Source organism: Dermacentor variabilis, chromosome 5 (assembly GCF_050947875.1).
Source record: "Dermacentor variabilis isolate Ectoservices chromosome 5, ASM5094787v1, whole genome shotgun sequence".
NCBI lineage: Eukaryota > Metazoa > Arthropoda > Arachnida > Ixodida > Ixodidae > Dermacentor > Dermacentor variabilis.
In genome coordinates this window covers 199,248,093-199,268,911 of record NC_134572.1, presented here as the reverse complement: position 1 = coordinate 199,268,911, position 20,819 = coordinate 199,248,093, and the positions used below count along the sequence as shown (strand labels likewise).

Genomic DNA, 20,819 nt, shown 5'->3' with positions numbered 1-20,819 from the left:
CCGCGCATGTGGGCCTTGTAACGCTGATCATATGCGCAAATATATGCGTGTTCTCGCAATGTTCTCAAATTAAGCGCTTTGTAGTTAATAACACAGCATATATGTTTAAGTGAATGAAGAGCCGTGGACATACGTGCATACGTAAACAAGCTTGCGGCATTCAGGTGCTGCTGCACTGGGAATGACATTGGTGCTCTATACGCCAAAAATTGTGCGCACTCTAAATCAGTACCGAAACGCAGGGAGCGGTACATTGACCGTAACTGCGTTTACATTTTGCAACAAATGGTATCGAAGGGGACTGGCGGTCTATAGATCCAAGTACAACGGTCGGATGAAATTTTCGAATGCGGCAAGCAATTAACCCAAGTGTCAAAGGGCATTGCTGAACTGCAATGTAGTTGGTTTAACTCATTCCCATATTATTTACAAAATATCTCGTCTCTGACAATAACTGTCCATTCATTGAGAGAAATCGATTACGCATAATATTCACTGTTCATGTGTTAATTCTTGCGATCAGTTGTAATCGCAAACATTTGGCGCTTCATCTTAAAACACGACCGGTAAGCACGCTCGTTCTGGTACGGTAGAATAAAGAATGCGAACATGCACCGACATGTGTGTATACTACTGGAAAGTGACTGAAGATGAAGGACCTATTACCGTGCTTGTACTGTGTGTACTGTCAAAAAGAAGAAAAAATAATACGGAAAGAAAGAATGCTCAGTGCCGAGATGTAACGATTCAAGCTTTATTTCTTTTTGACCTAGAATGCAACACCATTAGTTCCGTGTGCTTTATATATGGGTAATGTTATGACACAACTCATTATTTACCCATTCATTACATGCACCAACCAGCCCAAATTATCCCTATACTAGAGTTTATGGAGGCATCGCACTGCACTGCTTTGCACTTCATTGCAGCACAGGGGTTTGCTATCCCCAGTAGCGAACGCTTTGGTTGACCTCCCTGCCTTTCTGCTTCGTGCATTCTCTCTCCCTTTGTATAAAACGCACTAATTTGTGGGAGAGAAAGCGTTCTCCTCTTTTAGAATTCAATTAATTGTCAACGCTGAAGGCGCCATCCGCGCCTTCAGCGTTGGCGCCGTGTGTAAGGAAGCCTGTCGCATCCTCGAAGGCAGAAGCATCGCCACCCACACTCTCACGTGGTTCCCTGCTCACATGGGATCCATCATGGGAGGCCCCACAAACCTCAACGAGCTGGACCACTCCAAGGCGCGAGGTCTCGCTTTCCGCGACCATGGAGAACTCGAACGACGGCCCGCAGTGGTGGAGAATAGAGATCAACCGACCACATACAACGAAATTGCGCAGCACTTTTATCTCGGCAGGAGAGACTTTCCCCTTCCACACAAGAAGTTAAATAGAGCGCAGGCATTGACCCTAAGATTATTACAAACAGGTTCATATCCCAACCCGGCTTTATTCCACAAAATTTATCCCGACACCTATGCCACTAGTTCTTGCAGGCACTGCAGTGACATCGCTAGCCTAGACCATATGCTCTGGCGTTGCCCCTCGTTACGAGGCACGGAACAAATCAATGTGGACAAGTGGCTCTCCGCTATCAAGAGCCCCGATGCCGGGGCGCAACTATGGTCTGTCGAGAGGGCCCACGATGCGGCGGTCGGGCAAGGCCTGACTGTCCCAACGTGGGAGCGGCCCGCAGCGCGCTGAGTCGCGTACCTCAGGACCTTATTAAAGTTTTGCATCCATCCATCCATGTCAGTGTGTTGGCAGGACAATTTTCCCAATGGCGACCTGCTGCTTCGGCTATGAGCTGCCTTCATGACATTTGCATTAAATGATATGTACTGCCGTGGACAAAAGTACCCTGGAAGTGCGAGCATTGGCCAAATTTCATTTCTGTTCAAGACCGCTGAAAACAGTGGGTCACGTTTGCACATTTCGAACGCAGATGTTAGCACGGCTGATCCCAGCAAATAGTGCACCATAAAATTCGGTCGATTCTCGCACGTCCTGGACAATTTTGTTCCCGATGGCACATTCTCCAAACAATGGATATGCTCTGCAAGAGGAAATACGGGAAGCACCTGTACTTTAACGGATATAGTACAGATTCAGCATACGGAGTCTTTCGTTATCTGAATACGGCAAGCGCCTGTATTTTAACGGTTATAGTACAGATTCAGCATACAGTGTGTTCCGTTTTCTGATTACGAGAAGCACCGTACTTTAACGGTTATAGTGCAGATTCAGAATACAGAGTCTTCCGTTTTCTAGATACAGAAGCACTCGTATCTTGTATTACGGTCTCGCTTTTACAGTGGTCCGTTCTACGGAAATGAGCGTTCTTAATTTACGGAATAGTGTTCAGTCACAAATTACCAGCAGATTTTCTGTAGAGTAAGGAAAATTTTTTTTCCAGTGTAGCCAACACAACCCGTGATGGTCGCTGACCACATTGAATGGCCTCCCATATAGGTAAGGGCGGAATTTTGCTGTAGCCCGAATGATGGCGGGGCATTCCTTTTAAGTCGTAGAATAATTGACAGCGACTGGCTAGCATAAGATATCACCTGTTCAAGTCCGTCTTTCCTCTGGACTAGGACGGCACCGAGGCCTAGGCTACTGGAGTCAGTGTGGATTTCGCTATCAGCGTTCTCGCCAAAGTGTGCAAGTACCGGCGGCGACTGCATGCGTCGTTTGAGTTCTTGAAATGCATCGGCCTGCGGCGTTTCCCACTTCAACTCGACATCACATTTGGTTAGATGCGTTAGCGGCTCCGCGATGCGTGAAAAGTCCTTGACAAAGCGCCTGTAGTAGGCCCACATGCCATGGAATCTACGCACTGCCTTCTTGTCGATGGGCTGCGGGAACTTTCCGATGACAGCTGTCTTCTGCGTGTCGAGGCGAACTCCGGATTTGCTAATGACGTGGCCTAGAACCAGCAGCTTGCCGTAAGCGAAGCGGCACTTTTCTGGCTTCTGAGTAAGCCCTGATGACCTGATGGCCTCTAGTACTCTTCCAAGCCGCCTAAGGTGATCGTCAAAATTTCCGACGAAGACAACGACGTCATTCAAGTAAACGAGACAGGTCTGCCACTTCAATCCTGCTAAAAGCGTGTCCATCACGCGCTGGAACGTTGCAGGTGCCGTGCACAGTCCAAATGGCATACCCTTGAACTCGTACAGGCCGTCTAGGGTGATGAAGGCGGTCTTTTCGCGATCTCTTTCGTCGACTTCTATTTGCCAATAGCCAGACTTGAGGTCCATCGACGAGAAGTATTTAGCGTTGCAAAGCCGGTCCAATGCGTCGTCTATCCGTGGGAGGGGGTATACGTCCTTCTTTGTGATCTTGTTCAGACGACAATAATCGACGCAGAAACGTAGGGTTCTGCCCATTTTCTTCACCAAGACTACAGGAGATGCCTACGGGCTTTATGACGGCTGGATTATGTCGTCGCGCAGCATTTCGTCGACTTGGTACCCCATAGCTTCACGTTCTCGCGTAGAAACTCGATAAGGGCTCTGGCAGAGTGGTCGATCACACTCCTCGGTTATTATGCGATGGTTTGCAACTGGTGTTTGTCGAATCCTTGATGACTTCGAAAAGCACTCTTTGTATCGCTGAAGTAGACTTCTGAGCGGTTGTTGCTTAATCGTGGGGAGATTTGGATTTATGTCGAAGTCTGGTTCGGGAACTACTGTCATCGGGGTAGATGCGGCAGAATCCGAGTGTCAAATGCATTACTGGTTTCCAGAATTTCCTCGACGTATGCGATCGTCGTGCCCTTATTGATGTGCTTGAACTCCTTGCTGAAGTTTGTCAGCAACACTTTCGTGTTTCGTCCGTGCAGTCGAGCGATTCCTCTTGCGACGCAAACTTCGCGGTCAAGCAGAAGACGTCGGTCGCCTTCGATGACGCCTTCTACGTCAGCGGGTGTTTCAGTAGCGACCGAAATAATAATGCTTGAGCGAGGCGACATGCTCACTTTATTTTCGAGAACACTCAAGGCGCAGTTACTACGAGGGCTCTCCGGCGGTACCGCTTCATCTTCCGACAGCGTTATCGACTTCGACTTCAGGTCGATGATTGCGCCGTGTTGGTTCAGGAAGTCCACATGGAGAATGACGTCGTGTGAACACCGTTGGAGGATAACAAAGGTGGCAGGGTAAGTCCGGTCATGAGTGGCAATTCATGCCGTGCAGATTCCAGACGGCGTGATGAGGTGTCCTCCAGCGGTCCGATTTTGAGGGCCTTCCCATGCGGTCTTAACTTTCTTCAACTGGGCGGCGATGGGTCCACTCATGACGGAGTAATCGGCTCCTGCGTCTACTAAGGCGGTGACTGCGTGGCCGTCGAGAAGCACGTCATGGTCGGTGGTTGTTTGTCTTGCGTTACAGTTAGGTCTTGGCGTCGGATCACGGCTGCGTCGCGTTGGCCTGTGGCTGATACGTGGCGTCGTCAGGTCATCTTTGGTCGGCGTATTCTTTGCTTCCAGACTTCGTCAGGATGGCGGCGTCTCGTTGACATGTCTTCTAGACAGAATTTTCGGCGTATTCGTCGGTGGCGAAGGATCTTCGTCAGTTTGACGAACAGCAACCGCACCTCCATCGGTTGCTGCTTTTAGTTTTCCGGATATGGGCTCGTAGAGCGGCCCCGTGGTGGGCCAGTGTATGGACCGCGCTGCGGCGACAGGTAGCGGCCTGGTGACGGCGAACGGGACGGCCGTCGAACGCTCCACTGAGTAGCGGCGAGGTAGTGCGCGATGTCAAGAGGGCGTTCACCTGCCCGGGGGCACGGTGCGTCGGCGGCAAAGCCTCGCAATCCCAGGTCGCGGTATGGGCATCGGCGATACACATGGCCGGCTTCGCCGCAGTGGTTGCAGAGCGGACGGTGGTCAGGAGCACGCCAGACGTCTGTCTTCCTCGGGTAGCTGCGCTGGGCGACGGGTGGGCGTGCTGGCGGCGGCGGCGGTGGTCGACGGAATTGCGGCGTTACAGGGCCCTGGCGCGGTCGTGGAGGGGTACCTTGACGGCGGGCGACGGCGGCGTAGGTCATCACTTCTGAAGCAAAACACCAGTCAAAACCACAAAGGACAAGTGGAGAGGTTCACACCACAACGACAGGACTATCAACTGAGCTTTATTGGAATCGGTGTAGTCCCAGCAAGGTCAGCAGAGCATGCGCAACCGCATCATCGCTAATCACAGAGCATGAAAATAAAAGAGTCGCTTCTATCGTGACCGACCTAGAAATGCAAATCTTTTTTTCAAGTAAGCGCACCGAGGTTGTACTAACGCAGTCGTCACTTAATAAACTGATGCAGTACGCTTCCAGAATTTCTCGCTCTTCTTTGCCCTTGCCCCTACCAAGAATCGCCACATTGCTGAACAAAGGGTAACAACCACATTCATTGCAATCGCGAGGCAAGTTTGCACCGTTATCTGGCCCCAGGGAGGAGTGGTGCTCACGCAGGCGGCCATTAATACATCGACCGGTTTGGCCTATGTAAAATCTTTCGCACGTGAGAGAGAACTTATAGACAACCCCTGCAGCACGTGACGTAAAATGGTTTTCATGCTGCGTTGTGCAAACGTGGTTCCTCGCCCTGTCTCGAGAAATGCGCGAGCTCAGACCCGAAAGCTTACAAGGGGCAGAAAGCACAACACTTACTCCCTGCTTGGCGGCAACCTTCTTGATGTTGTGGCTCACTTTATGCACATACGGCATAACTTCAAGTTTCCTACGTTCAGTTGCCTCACCATCTACCAGCTTCATACGTTCCTTCTTTAGCCTCTGAAGCAGCGATTCAGCCACCGCTTTCAAAAGAGGCGGAGGGAACCCTGCGGCTTCTAAACGTTGGAATTGTGCGTCAAAGCTACTTTTAATAGCGTGGTGACAGCTTCTTTCCAGTGCATTGCGGAAACAATTCATTGCAGTCCTTCATTTTACAATCTGCTTGTTCAGCAAGGCGATGATTCATGGTACGGGCAAGGGCCAAGGATAGCGAGAAATTCTGGAAGCGTGCTGCATCAGTTTATTAGGTGACTACTGCGTTACTACAACCGCGGTGTGCTTACTTGAAAAAGAATTTGCATCTCTAGGTCGGTCACGATAGAAGCGATTCTTGTATTTTTATGCTCTGTGATTAGCCATGATGCTGTTACGCATGCTTTCCTGGCATTGCTGGGACTACACCGATTCTAATAACGCTCAGTTCATAGTCCAGTCATGGTGGTGTGAACCTCTCCTCTTTTCCTTTCTGTTTTTTGACTCGTTTTTTCCTTCATGTACCAACTGGCCCAGATTGCAACTCTCCTGCATAGCTTCTGGCTGGGGCTGCGATGATCGTGGTTGCACCTCGGGAACTCCGAGCGATCGCTGGACTTCTTTGACAATTTCGGCGATTGAGGCCACTTGAGGTTGCGATGAAGGGAAGATTCTTTGAAGCTCCTCTCGTACGACTGCCCTGATGGTCTCGCGCCAGTTGTCGGTGGCCATTGATTGAACTCCGACGGGGCTTGGTGCGGCGGTCGAATTGCCGGTTCCGCAATTCCAGTGTCTTCTCAATGCTCCTCGCCTCACGAAGAAACTAATCGACGGTGTTCAGTGGGCTTCCTACCATTCCGGCGAAAAGTTCCTCCTTTACACCAGGCATCAGTAAGCGGACTTTCTTCTCCTCGGATATTTCCGGGCCGGCGTGGCGGAACAGACGGCTTATTTTCTCAGTGAATATAGCGATCGTCGCATTCGGCAGCTGCGCTCTGATCTCGAGTAGAGCTTGGGCTCGCTCTTTTCGCACGACGCTTGTATTTGTTTGCAGGAAGCCTCTTCGCAACAGGTCCCATGTCGTCAAGGTGGCTTCTCGATTCTCGAACCACGTCGTGGCGGCGTCCTCCAATGCGAAACAGACATGTCGCAGCTTGTCGTCGCTTTCCCAGCTGTTAAACGTAGCAACCCTCTCATACGTTTCCAGCCAGCTTTCCGGGTCCTCAAATGTACAACCGCGGAACGTCGGTGGTTCCATGCGCTGCTGAAGAATTATTGGGGCTGTTGCGGCTGCCATTGGTGATGTCTTGGCCACAATCTTCTTTGTCGTCTCAGGTAGACGTCCGTGCTGTGGGGGCAGTCCTTGCAGTCGGCGGCTAGCACGCTGGTCTTGGGCGATGTTGGTTTTGTCTTCGGGCTTCGGGCTTGGATCGCGGCTTTCCGGGGCCGTTCGGTACATGAACGCACCAGCACCTACACGAGATGACACGTGGTGGTGGCGTTGAATAACACAGCAGCAATACTGTGAACGACAAAACTAACTTTTATTGGGCGAACCTGTGTCCACAAAACAGGCTACACTTATAGCACAACGATAGCGGCGAACACGGTCGGCGATCGTCGAAAATCTGATCAGCGGGTCAAGCACGTCGGCGTTAATACAGCAGTCGTTGAATGTTCCAGACTAATCGTTGGGACCTGCGTGCCTTCCTCAAAGTTCTACACCATTCGCGTCTGGCGATGAAATCAGATAACACAAGGTTCGGCGACAACAGCCGGATAGAAGCATCGATAACTTTCCACAAACTTCGGATACATGCAAGCGCGACCCACCCTGTGCGATAACATCTGTTAGGCGGCGAAACGTGGTCGCCCGATAAAGATCAGTAGACGTGTCAATATACTCATATGACGCCGTGACTTCAGCGCTCAATTCTTCGAGGTCACACGAAGTTCGTTCAAGTGCAAGAAATACATATATATATATATATATATATATATATATATATATATATATATATATTGTCACGCGCCAACGCAAGAGTAAGTAACAGTACGAGCAGCCAGAGACGAAAAATGCCAGGCACTAAGCGACGGTTCTCTAGCTGGCGCGGGATCTTTGACTTCGTCGTCTGCTTCGCCGTTTTGCTGGGCACTAAGACGGGCCGACGGACCGCAAGATACTCGACGAGATGGGCCTCAATCCTGTCGACCAGTGCCCTGACGCCATGCGGATTCCCAGCGACATCAGGTCTCAACTGCACATCGCGCCGGTGCCCCGCAATATGCACCCCGCAAACAACGTCGGCAGACGTCGGGCCAGGGGTAGAGCTCTACTCGAGCATGTCCGCAATAACCGCATTGAGGCAAGCTTCGTGGATGCCGCGGCATATGTCCACCAAGAGGCATTCGCCGTCTCCATCGTAGACTCCAATTCAAGGCTCACTTGCTGCGCTACGGTACGCACTTCGAGGCCCGTAGTAGCCGAACAGGTTGCAATCGCGCTGGCTGTGCTCGATGGTCGCAGAGAGGCAATATATAGTGATTCCAAGGCAGCCATTAAGGCCTACCAAACCGGCATGGTCTCCCCCCAGGCCCTCCGCATTCTCCAAAGCGCCAAAAGTATCTCTCCGCATTCTTTATTTTGGTTTCCCGCTCACTTGGGGTCGATTGAGGGTTCTCCCTCTAACCCTAACGAGGGCGCACACGAGGCCGCGCGAGGACTCACTGACCGCGCCGCCTCAGCAGTCCCTCAGCCCCGCGGGGAAACCTTGCTTACGTTTAATGAGATCACTACGCACTACTCTCTGTCAAGACGGGTCTTCCCCCTCCCGCACCCCGCCTTATGTAGGGCGCGGGCGGTTACCCTTCGACTTTTACAAGCCCGTGCGTACCCTAACCTCGCGGTTTTTCATGCCATATACCCCGAAAGATATCCCAGTGCGGACTGCCCTGCCTGTGGACTAAGGGCAACATTGGACCATGTGTTGTGGGAGTGTGAAGCCATCGGCTCCTCCTTCAGCGAGGATAGGTGGGCTGCGCTCTTGGGCAGCCCCGAACTCAACGACCAAACCCTGGCCGTCCAGAGTGCCCGCGATCGGGCCGTCAAGCTCGGCTTGGCGGTCCCTACGTGGGACTAGCCGGGTGGCGCGGGATCTCCCCTGCGTCTTCTCTGGACCAAAATAAAGTTACTTCACTCACTCACTCACGCTGAATGTTCGCTGGCTCAAAACACCAGGTGACATTATTCCCCCTCCCAATCAGGCATCGACTCGATGCTCAAACACAAGACGTACGCGGAAAGTACACACATTAGTTAAGACAAAAAAGGGGGGAAACGCGCTAGCACACATAAGGGCATGCAGACGAGGCAAAAAAAAGAGTTCTGTTGTCGGGAACAAAAAAAAAAAAGACACTTCGCATTCTTTGGAGGACGACGCGACGACAACAAAAAACAAAAGTTTGTTTCACCAGTAGACATAAGATCACCGCGCAAATTACGGCTTGAGGCGGACGACATGTACAGTCTCTGCGCGTGGTAAACGGCGCTTGGGCGATGGTAGGTCTCCGTCTGGAACCACTTCATAGTTAACGTCGCTTACGCGCCTTAGCACTGTGTATGGTCCGAAGTACTTGCTCAGGAGTTTCTCGCTGAGGCCTCGCCGTCTAATGGGGTCCAAACCCAAACTTGGTCACCAGGCTCATTGGTAACTTGTCGATGGTGAAGATTGTACCTTATGGCATCTGCACACTACTGCTGTCTTATGTAGACAGGGCCAGTTGACGTGCTTCCTCGGCACACTGAATGTACTCCTCGACGTCAGGAGCTAACTGGTCGAGCTAATCTATGTTTTCATATGAAATCATGGTGTCTAGCATAGTTTGAACATCTCGACCATAAACGATGCGAAACGGCGAAAATCGTGTAGTTTCCTGTGTGACAGTGTTGTACGCAAACGTTACGTATGGCAGGATGGGTAATGGGAGGTGCTGGGTAATCTAATCTATGCACCATACCCCTCCGAGCAGCAGGCGCTCCAGCCCCGTACCGATGGTTACGACTGTACACCGCGCCAGCAGAAGGATCCGTGGACAAGCTCCTGAGTTTGGACTCCTCCCAGAGAAAATGGCAGCTCCGACCACACCAACAGGTATGGAAGGCCCAACGCCGATTCATTGTACGCTACTGAATCCGCCAACGCCAAATCCGTTCCACGGCGCCATACATGAGGATCTTGAAGATTGGCTGGTCCACTATGAACGTGTTGCCACGTTCAACAAGTGGGATGAAGGAGAGAAACTGAAAAACGTGTATTTCAGCCTTAACGATGGTGCACGTGTTTGGTACGCGAACCGTGCGGATACCCTAAATTTATGGGCAGAATTCAAACGCCGGATTCTTGAGACGTATGCGAGCCCTGATCGCCGGGAGCGAGCTGAGCGTTATCTCCAGCCCTGTATACAAATGCCGAACGAAGGTGTCGCAATGTATGTCGAGGACATGACGCGTCTCTTTCGACGAGCCGACTCCAGCATGTCGGAAGAAAAGAAGGTGCGGTACATGATGTGCGGAGTGAAAGAGCAGCTGTTCGGCGGTCTCGTGCGCAGTCCTCCCAAGACTGTGTCAGAATTTCTTTCCGAGGCCGTCACCATGGAACAGACTTTTCGGCAGCGGGCACCGTCATACGCACGCCAAGTGAACGCTGCCTCCCCTACGATCTTCTTCGGAGCTCTCGGGGGCCACGTCAATTACTTTCGAGAGCTCATTCGTTCCGTAATCCGCGAAAAACTCCAGAAGCTGTCGGTACCCTCACAGCCGACGCTCAACTCCTTGTCCAGCGTTCTCCGTGACAAAGTCCAGCTAGCGCTAAGAGAACCACCCTTCAACACAGAAGCTCGCCGCTGCCACGGACCAGCCACGGATCTTTTTGGTGCGGAGCGCACAACGAAACCGCTGCAGGACTCTTTTCCCTCGACTCATCCATCTCATCCATCATCTGTAAATAAGCCCGCCTCGTCCATAACAGTTTTGTGGTGGAGCTGCTGGGTACTCAAGCAAGCAGCGCGGTTCTGTAGCCACCTGATCTACTCCGAAGCCGCCGCCTTGCTGGCCTGCCCCCGTTGGCACTTGGGGTCGAGATGTCTTGCAGTGAAGACAGAACCCGGAATGTCCCAGTTCCTGTAGCTGCAGCCCTTGCCCTGGTTACAGCGGTGCCTTCCGTACCTGCCTAAGCTGCGGCTGGTCCCTGGCAGCGTATATACCTGATACAGCCTCGCACATTCGGAGGGAAATCTGGCGAGGACGTGGAACGGTGGCTCACACGCTACAAACGGATGAGCAACTATTACCATTGGGATGCGGTAACTCAGCTGTCGAACGCCATGTTTTTCTTAACACAGACGGCGCTTGGGTGGTTGGACAACCATGAGGACACCCTCGGGACGTTGGTTCGGTTCGCGTGCGAAATAACGAAGTGTTTTGGGGACTCAGTTGCGAAAACAAAAAATGCAGGCTGAACAAACCCTGCTGCAACGAGCCCTAGTCCCAGGCGGGACGTGTACAACGGATATTGAGGCTATATTGAAGCCCTGCAAGACCGTCAACCCTCGCGTGCCAGAGGAAGATAAGCTACGTCGGCCACCTCTTCAAATGAATTGCCGAGAATGTATATCATTTGCTCATCGGCAACGAGAACCTTGGTGCAGTAGCTGACGTCATATGGTATTGTCGTACATTCGGGACCCTAAAGAAGCAGCGTACCACGCCTTAATTTGGTCGGTTACCGAATGTGACTACTGTTGCAAGTGTTGACGACTACACGCCCTGTGATCTCGCGTACACAATACGCGATATTGTACGTGAAGAGCTCACCCGACACGCGCACTCGACACATTATGATGCTGCGCCAATCCCAGGTCTCTCTCATCATGTTTCTATCGCTGCAACTGGCGTCAGGGACTACAACTGCCGTTCCCGCTCGCCACCGAGGCCGCAGCGCAATCACTACCCAGAGTCGAGGTACCAACACCGCTTCAGCAATCGTTGTCAGCCGGTCGTTACACACCAGCTGCCGTGCGAACATGCGTTTGTTTCCCAACGCCGCGACAATGCTTTTCAGGAGCACAATGCATATCGCCAACCCCCGGTGTGTAATTATTGTTGTGCTACCGGGCCCATAGCTCGGTTTTGTCGTCGGCGAAGGGAAACATCACGATACGATCCACCATCAGCGTTTCCTCATGCCGGCAATAATCACAACAACGATACCCTTGTCCGTCTATTGCAGGAGCACCTCACGACAAGCGAATCGGTGCAATAGTTCACCATGTTTGACCGTAGTCTGACACCGTCGTCTGCCTGACTTCGCCGCTCGCCTTCGCTGCGACGGCGGCTCTTACAACCGCAACCGCCGGAAAACTAGCCGGCCCATCAGACTGAGAGGAGCTCCCACAAAATGATTTACCTCGGATGCCTCCGCCAGTTACGATACTTAAGACCGAAATACACGTGTTATTAGATGGATTAGTGGACACTGGAGCAACCATTCCTGTCATGAGTCGTTCCTTCAAAGGTCGCCTTGGCCGTAAAGTTATATTTCTTGGCACGAATCTACAAGGTTTTGTGTTGTCGGCGGGTAAATACTTCATCCTCTCGGAGTTTGCGTCGTTAACGTCTCGTTGGCCACAAAGGTGCTTCCATCTGAGTTCCTGGTTCTGCAGCGGTGTACATATCAAATTAATCTCGGTATTGACTTTCTCCAAGAGTGCGGTGCTTTCGTCGACTGTGGCACCGGTAAACTTTCAGACAGCAGTGAAGTTGTTCCTGCCCTCGGTGACGAGCTGCCGCCCGTGGAAGACACACTGGTTGTGTACAAAGAACTTATAGTGCCGCCATAGTCTATGCGGTAAGTTGCCATGTTCGCTTCCGCCTTTGTCGTACCTTCTTTTTACACCTTCGTTCAACCTCTCACTGGTCAGTGTGCTAAAAAAGACATCTTAGTGCCGCACTGTACTATGTCGGGAGTGAATTCACTGTGGCCCCAAGTGAATTCACTCACCACAGTGAATTCAGTCACAACTGTATCCAGCTTCGCAACGAACCAACCGTCCAGAAATACCCTTCACAAATATTTGACAATGCCCTTAAACGGGCCAACTGTCTCGACCGCAAAGGAGTGATCTGCACGGACAAGCGATCGGCGCCAATTTCACGAACTAATCTTATCCTAACACACTCTGCATCTATTCCTAATGGGTCGCACATTCTCAGGAAGCACTATAACTTACTGACACAGAGCGACCGTCTTAAAAACCTTTTCGCGGAATTGTTGCTCTATCGTCGCTCTTGGACTCTGCGTGACTTAGTAACCTCTTCCAAGGCTAAAGCGATTGCTCCTGCTGCTTGTCATCCCTGCAATAAGCCCCGTTGTAAATTTTGTACACATATGACCACATCAAAGACTGCTAGAAGCACAGCATCCAAATTTTCTGTTAAAAATCAACGGCCAGTTCACTTGCGACAATACTAACATCATCTATCTCCTTGAATGTTCGGTATGTCACATGCAGTATATCGTTCAGTGCGAGACATCTTTTCGCATCAGCTTCAACAACCACAAAGCACACGTTATCAGCTTACCGCACCTTCCGTTATCTAAACATGTTCAACTGCCAGATCATACGTTTGAGAACATTAAAGTAACAGTAATACAATCAGGTTTCAAATCGCACCATGATGGATAAGTACGAGAATCCTTTCTCATTCATAAATTTAACACTGTGTCATCTGGTATCAACGAGAGCGTAGGAAAAATGTCGTGCTTTCTGTCATATCTTGGTGTATATGTTCTTGTACAGAATTTATAAATCATGCCAACTCAATTTGTTACTAGCCTTGCCATGTGGCGATTGATATGATTCGGTAATTTCATGTACAATCATCGTGATATCATAATGATATTTTAAACATATCATTTATTGTGCTTAAGCTATACTTACTGCTGTACTTTTTTCTGTTATTTGCAAGTGCCCGCGTGCATGTACTGCTGATTGTACCCACGTGCGCATGCCCATAAAAGCGGGTGAGCACCTGTATCTGTGTTTATTCTGACGAAGTTAAACGTTAAAACATTAAAAATGCAATTTTCGTAAGTGTGCTCGTTCGTCCCTCCAACTACATATATATATATATATATATATATATATATATATATATATATATATATATATATATATCATCAGAAGATAACCTACAGTGACACCAAGGACAACATAGGGGAAATTACTTGTGCTTAATAAATGCAATAAAGAAGCGATAAATTACTGGAAAATAATGTGGATGAAAAAACAACTTGCCGCAGGAGGGAAGCGAACCCACAACCTACGCATTTAGCCTACGATGCGCTACCAATTGACCTACAGCGGCGCCGTTTCCCCACCCACTTTCTTGGGTATTCATGTGCCCTAGTAGAACCCTGGGAGTGTTAGCCAGCGCCACCACTCACAAACCTTGGCGGGCTGTTGTCCATGTTGTCCTTGGTGTCAGTGTTTGTTGGCTTCTGATAATAAGACTAATAAAAATCGGGCCCCTCAGTTAACCCCCTTTCTTCTCGTTCATATATATATATATATATATATATATATATATATATATATATATATATATATATATATATATATATATATATATATATATATGCGCACATGGTCCGGAAAGGCGGTCAGGCCCTAGCCACCCTCCCCCGCCTCCCCCCCGTCCTGGAAGAATGAAAACTCGCCGCCTATAGCTCGAGCCACCCATACGCGAAGCCGAAACGAAGGAAACCAGCGCGCGGCGTCCTGTACGTGACGTCACTAACGAAAGGGTGCCACTCTGAATTCTCGCCGCTAATGGCGGGGGCGCACGCGGCGGCGCGGATACTATTTGGAAAGTGATCGGCGACGAAGACAGTCCGCCGTGCGCTGCCGTTTCGCTGCTGTTCGCCTTGAAGCGAGACGCAGCACGATGTTCAATCGTTCACTGCTGCTGCCGCGCTTCCTCACTCCATCTTTTTGACTGCGAGTTTCTGTGCTAATTGAGTGAGGTGTTCATCTTTGATCGTGTGTACGTGAAACCATGCTTCTTAATTTAGTTAGTAAGCCGATGTTTACAAGTTTATGCGGCCGATAACTCTACTATCCTTATTTCATATGCCTGCCTACGAATTTGATATCCCAACCGCGTCTTCGCCTTTCGGGAGAAACTGCGACTGTTTTTCTCAAATTATTAAGCAGAAAATTTTAGAAGGACGATTGTACATTTGTTCACTTTCTAGTTTATAACCACATCTGTAGATGTAAGACGTTAGAACAAGGCGTACGCTCGCCCGCATGTTTGTTTAACAAATCTATTGTAAAATTACTCACATCTTTGCCTGGAACTCCTGGGAGTCCTCTTTCACCTTGAGGCCCTGGTGGACCCTGTTGTGACGCAAAAATAAGATGCCATTGTTAACCTACTATACGAAGTGTCAGTGTTAACGCGAGCAGAACATTTATTGAATGTTCAGTGCGCTCATTGTCTTGCGGTGTAGATGGCTGACCATGAAAACGACGGCCATCATCGTCATCGTGAAAGTATTCTCGTTACCAAATCACTAGCCCCACTGTAACCATATATCTTAGTCAACCACCGTACTCGCCTCGCCACCGAACCTGGGTGCGTTAAAGGGGCTGACAACTGGCCAGAATGTGTTGTGAGACCTTGATGGAAATGAAATTACCATAATTTATAGTGATATAGTCCCGCACGCCCTTCGGGATTCACGTAGGAAATAAAATTTTTCTATTGGCAAAGAAAATCACAGAAACCAGTATGTGGCGAGGCCTGGCGGTGAAATCTTGATACTTCGAAATGCAGTCAAGAGATTACGGTATGTAAGTCGAATGTCAATAAGTACAGTATAACTATTGCTTAATATTGCAGTTAGTATATTATTAGACACTTGCGCTTTATTCTATACGTATTACGGAGTAAAGAAAGTCCAACCTAACGAGTGGCGCTCGCGTGATCCCACATGCACGCTGTTGTATGCGCGCGAGTATTCGACGAGATTGCAAGTACCCAGAATTTTATGATCTCCCCGTAATACAAGATGCCATCGACGAGTCGTGCCGTGAATGGGTGCGTTTTTTACCTTCTTGTCGGCGCCTCTGCCACACTGTACCGACGCCAACCTCTCTGCAGACCGTCGGCAGATAATCGGCGTCGACAGAGGCGAGGACACGAAGGAAAAAGCGCTGTTGCCTACAGTCAGCAGACCGAAATCGGTGTCGGGTCAGCCCAGTGTGAGTGAGCATTTACCAGTCGGCATTCTCCAGGGCGCTGCTTGTGGTCTATCGTGTAAGTCGGATTTGTCGCTTCCGCTGCCACTTTTTCCATTGAAGCGTGACGTTCGGGTGATTCTTCGTAAGGATCTAAATTTTGAGCACGCATGGGAGCTAAAATGCTTTGTTCCAGCTCGCTCATGTCTTCGAGAGACATCGGAAATTAGAAACACACGCTTGGCTACAGCAGCCCGAACCGCGTACCAGGTGTAAAAGCGTCGTTTCGTTTCCGACGCGCTTGGTTTCGTTTTGACTAGTCACATACCGAAGCAGTTGGACAGGAAACCGCAAAAACACGTAGCTATTATCGCAGAAATACTTTAACTCTTTCGAAAACATGAATCGCAGGAATATCGACTTGATAAACAAAATAATGCTTTCTCACACCTGCGGCCGCACTCGTCGTGTGCTTCCCACCAGTGCCGGCCTATAATCGCTATCGCGCTCGCCTATCACACTTTTCAGCATGCTTCCAGTGAACGACTTCATCCTCACTGCAGATGGACATATTCTGATAAAAAATGTTGCATGGAGTTTTCCGCGTTACTACGTCACGATGATTGTATGAAGACCACGGCGTGACAACTTCATAAGGAGAAAGGGGTGGCGACGTGTGTATAATGCGAACGGCGGGTCGACATCTATGTCATGAAACCTGTATGATGACGATGGTGCAGCGATATCGGCATGACGAGAGTCGGCTGACGAAGCTACAGTGGCAGTGATGGCATGACCACGATTACTTTAGAACGGTGGTCTGACCATGGATGCATGATAGCGACTGTAGGATGACGGTGACGTAACAAGCGCGGCATAATAACGATTTAATGACGACAGTATCATTACAATACAATGGGAAAAAATGGCCGCGGATAGACTGAGGAAGGCGGTATGACGACAACGATATGACTGTGAGATGACGTAACTGAAGTGACTGCAATCTTACAACGACAGCGTGACGACGACTGCATAACGACAAGGTCGCGATAACGGTGGCATCGTGATAGTTGGACCACAATGTTAGAATGATAGCAATGTAACAACTACGATTGCATCACAATCCAGAACACGCACCAAATGACCTAAGCTATAAACAACCTGGACCACTGTCTCCGAGTAGAAGGCATTACGACGACATGACGAGAGTCACATCGCGCAGCTAGAATGACAGCCATTGAACGAGCACGAAGGCATTACTGTGGCGTCATGAGTGGAAGATGGCCGTGTGACAATGAATGCATTGCGACTGTATGACGACGATGGCGTGACAATGATGTCATGGCAACTGTGGATGATAACGTTGCAATGACAGCGATTGAACGACCACCACGCCATCAAGACCCCGAGCATATACCTCGTGGCACAATCTATGTGATAACTTAGGCCATTGGTTTAGAGTAGAAGGCGTTTCAACGACGACATGGCGAAAATAAGGGATGATTGAGCTGGAAAGACGACAATCACGCCGGCATCATGACCAGGAAGGAGCACATCCCTGGTGGTCCAAGCTGGTAGACAACAAAGCTCACTGGGTTAGCGTAGGAGGACGGACGGACGGACGGACAGACAGACAGACAGACAGACAGACACAGACAGACAGACAGACAGACAGACAGACAGACAGACAGACAGACAGACAGACAGACAGACTCAAACGGCTAAAATAGGCACAGAATGGTATTCGCATTAAAAGAAACGCGCTATACACATGCCATACTAGAGAAAAATGAGACGAGTCTTCATTCCGGCAAAAGCAGGCAAGCAACTAGCCACTCAATCGTATGTTGTGTTTGGTATTTCTGCGCTTATCTTCTGTTGCGCTTTGCACTGAGTGTGACGGCTTCTGTGCATGTGATGTGCTAGAGGAGGGCGTCTGTGCATGTGTTTCAAAGGCCATAACATGTTATAGGGATCAAACTAAAAGAAGCACTAGCCTAAGATTCAAAGAAACAGTTCATTGACATATTGAGGCCGCTACGCGTCACGTAATAACATCGAAGAAAACCACGAGAGGATACCATTATTTATTTGCTAAGTTACGCAGAGTATGCGTGTATATCTCAGAGATGCTGTGGAAGTAACTTACAAATCTACTTATAACGCTCATCTCCTCGTAACAGCATCATTGTAACCCGCTTTTGAAAAAAAATTCACAGGCAGTTATGTATCCTTACGTAATTTGACCGCAAAAACATTATGAGTTTTTTAAGTTATCACCATTGAAGACTTCATAAGTACTACAATATGTTTGCGTTACCCTTGCTTTCTTTTTCCTGCGTTCATAATTTACCAGACCGTAACCATTCAGAACTCATCGCCAAGAAGCTACGAGTTCATATTGCTAGGTGCTATTGAAAGCAGATGATGTCGACATTTTAGTGGATGGATGGATGGATGGATGGATGGATGGATGGATGGATGGATGGATGGATGGATGGATGGATGGATGGATGGATGGATGGATGGATGGATGGATGATTGAGGCTCAACCCTTTGAATAGCGCGGCGGCAGCACGCGACACCTAGCCTTGAATGGTACTATATGCATGCAGACCTATGTATTTACTCTTTTACTTTTGTGTTGATATTATCCACCAATCAGATAGCCTCTGTATAGTTATTTCTACCTGTTCACAGACTATTTTACTTTAAAACATAAAGCTTTGAATAGTTCCCCATTACATCCAACTGCAGGATGAAGTTTACAAGTAAGTATCAGGTGTTCAGCCGTTTCCTCCTCCTCTCCACATGCCCCGCACAACAAATCTATCGCCTAGTATCTGGCTCCGTACATTTTAGTCTACAGTACACCTGTCCTGGATCCAACCACAATGAGCTTCTCTTAGAGTTATCGTAAATATTTTCTTTGGCTATTTCTTGCTTAAACGTCCTGTATGTCTCTAATGACGTTTGGTTTGCATCTCTGTCTTCCACATACCCCCTCTCTGTCTCCTTAGCCTTTTTCGTGACGGATCATTCCTCACCTGTCCTCCCTCTGCTGCCTAAGCATTTGCTTATCAATTTCTACTTCGCTTCGTCCACCTTGTGTCAACATTCCTCGTGTATAAGTAACTAAAAACCCTCCTAGCCCACCGCATTTGCCCCATTTTTCCCAATCGCTCCTCAAATGCTACCTTGCTACAAAAGAAGACCATCCCAGATCCCCCTGCACCCCAAGATCTGGTGTCTTGCCATGTGCTCCCAGAGCGAGCCTACTCACACCACGTTGCCTAGTTTCCAACTGTTGCCGGGTCTCTGCTCTCATACATAGAACTGGATTGTCAAAACGAAAATTGCACGTACGCATAAGCGCCCTCTGGCTGATCTGATGATAACGACGTGCGTTTCTTGATGTAGTCTGGCTTCCATCGTGGCAAGTGCTCTCTATCCCTTGTATATAGTCCGCGTAAATAGTTAACCTACTGTGCTTGCACGTAACATTTATTGGTGGACGTGCTAGGTACTATTACTGATGACGGAGCTTCGCAACGTACACCACTTCGAATCTAACGCCATGCAGCACATGTGATGACACGTCGCCGCCAGCTAAGCCTGTGACCGCCACCCAATTTATCACCCTCGCATATCTCCGCAATCCCTGGGCCTTTTCCAGGGCAAACAACGTGGATGTGGATGCATGGCTCAGCACGTACGAGCGTGTCAGCAATCAGAATGGCTGGGATTCAACTGTAATGCTGGCTAGCGTCATATCTTCCCTCAACCGAACCCCTCGCTTCTACTTTCGGGCCCACGAGGCCGATCGCACCAGCTGGGCCACGCTCAAGCAGTAGCTCTGCGGCCTTGGCAACCCGTTTGGTCGGCAGCTTAAACCAGGAAACAACTGGCTTTACATACCCAGACGTCAACTGAGCCGTACTTGCAGTACATAAAGGACATGCTAGCCGTGTGTATACAAGCCGACCAGATATCCGAGGCTAACAAGATCCATATTTTGAAGGGTATTGCAGACGACGCGTTCAATCTTCACCAACGTGACCACTGTTGACAGCATGATCAAAGAGTGCCGCCGTCTAGAGCGAGCGAAGTGCCGGCGAAACTCGTCGCAGTTAGAGCGGACTCAAGGCCTTATGTCTGGCTTCATATAAGCCCACGGTATCCGAGACCTCGACGCTGGATGTTTCATTCATACCGGCCATTCTTCGCGAGGAATTTACGAACCTTGGCCTCTGCTCTGCTGTCTGCGCCATGAACACTCCTGACGCCGCCCTAGTCTCTCCACGGACAGGCCTCGTCGCGGACCGTATGCCCTTCATCGTTCCAGAAACCCATTGGAACGAAGAAAAGCCGATAATAAGCATGTCTATTTCCACTGCAGCCGAGTTGGACTCATTGCTCGCTATTGCTGCAGCCAATTGTCATCTTACTACCACAGCGCATTTCCCAAATACTCTGCTCCCTTCCGTACTGCAAGCTGCTATCCCCCCGCACGGAATCCTCTGCACACAATTTCCGTGAGGAAGCTACTGGCTACGCCGAGTCACCTCCGCAGCATTGCCGTCTATCACGTTCACCGAGACACCGCAGCTCACCTTCGCCGTCCTTTAGCCACCGCTTTCCGCTCGAAAACTAGAGTGCGCAGCTTCTGGAGCTGAAGCTGCACTGTCGACCTTCACCCACAATCACCGTTGCGCTTACGTGACAGCCGGAACACATTTGAAGTCTTCGTCGACA

General features: G+C 49.6%; 1 protein-coding gene across 2 annotated transcripts in view; it reads right to left on the bottom strand.

The window, feature by feature from the left end:
- The window catches only part of LOC142583430 (uncharacterized), a 1,100,669-nt gene that overhangs the window by 864,903 nt on the left and 214,947 nt on the right, over window positions 1-20,819 (bottom strand). For both annotated transcript variants that reach the window (XM_075693897.1, XM_075693898.1), the window contains one exon: window positions 15,168-15,221. In XM_075693897.1, the coding sequence (XP_075550012.1) occupies window positions 15,168-15,221 (54 nt within the window). The remainder of the gene's footprint in view (window positions 1-15,167; window positions 15,222-20,819) is intronic.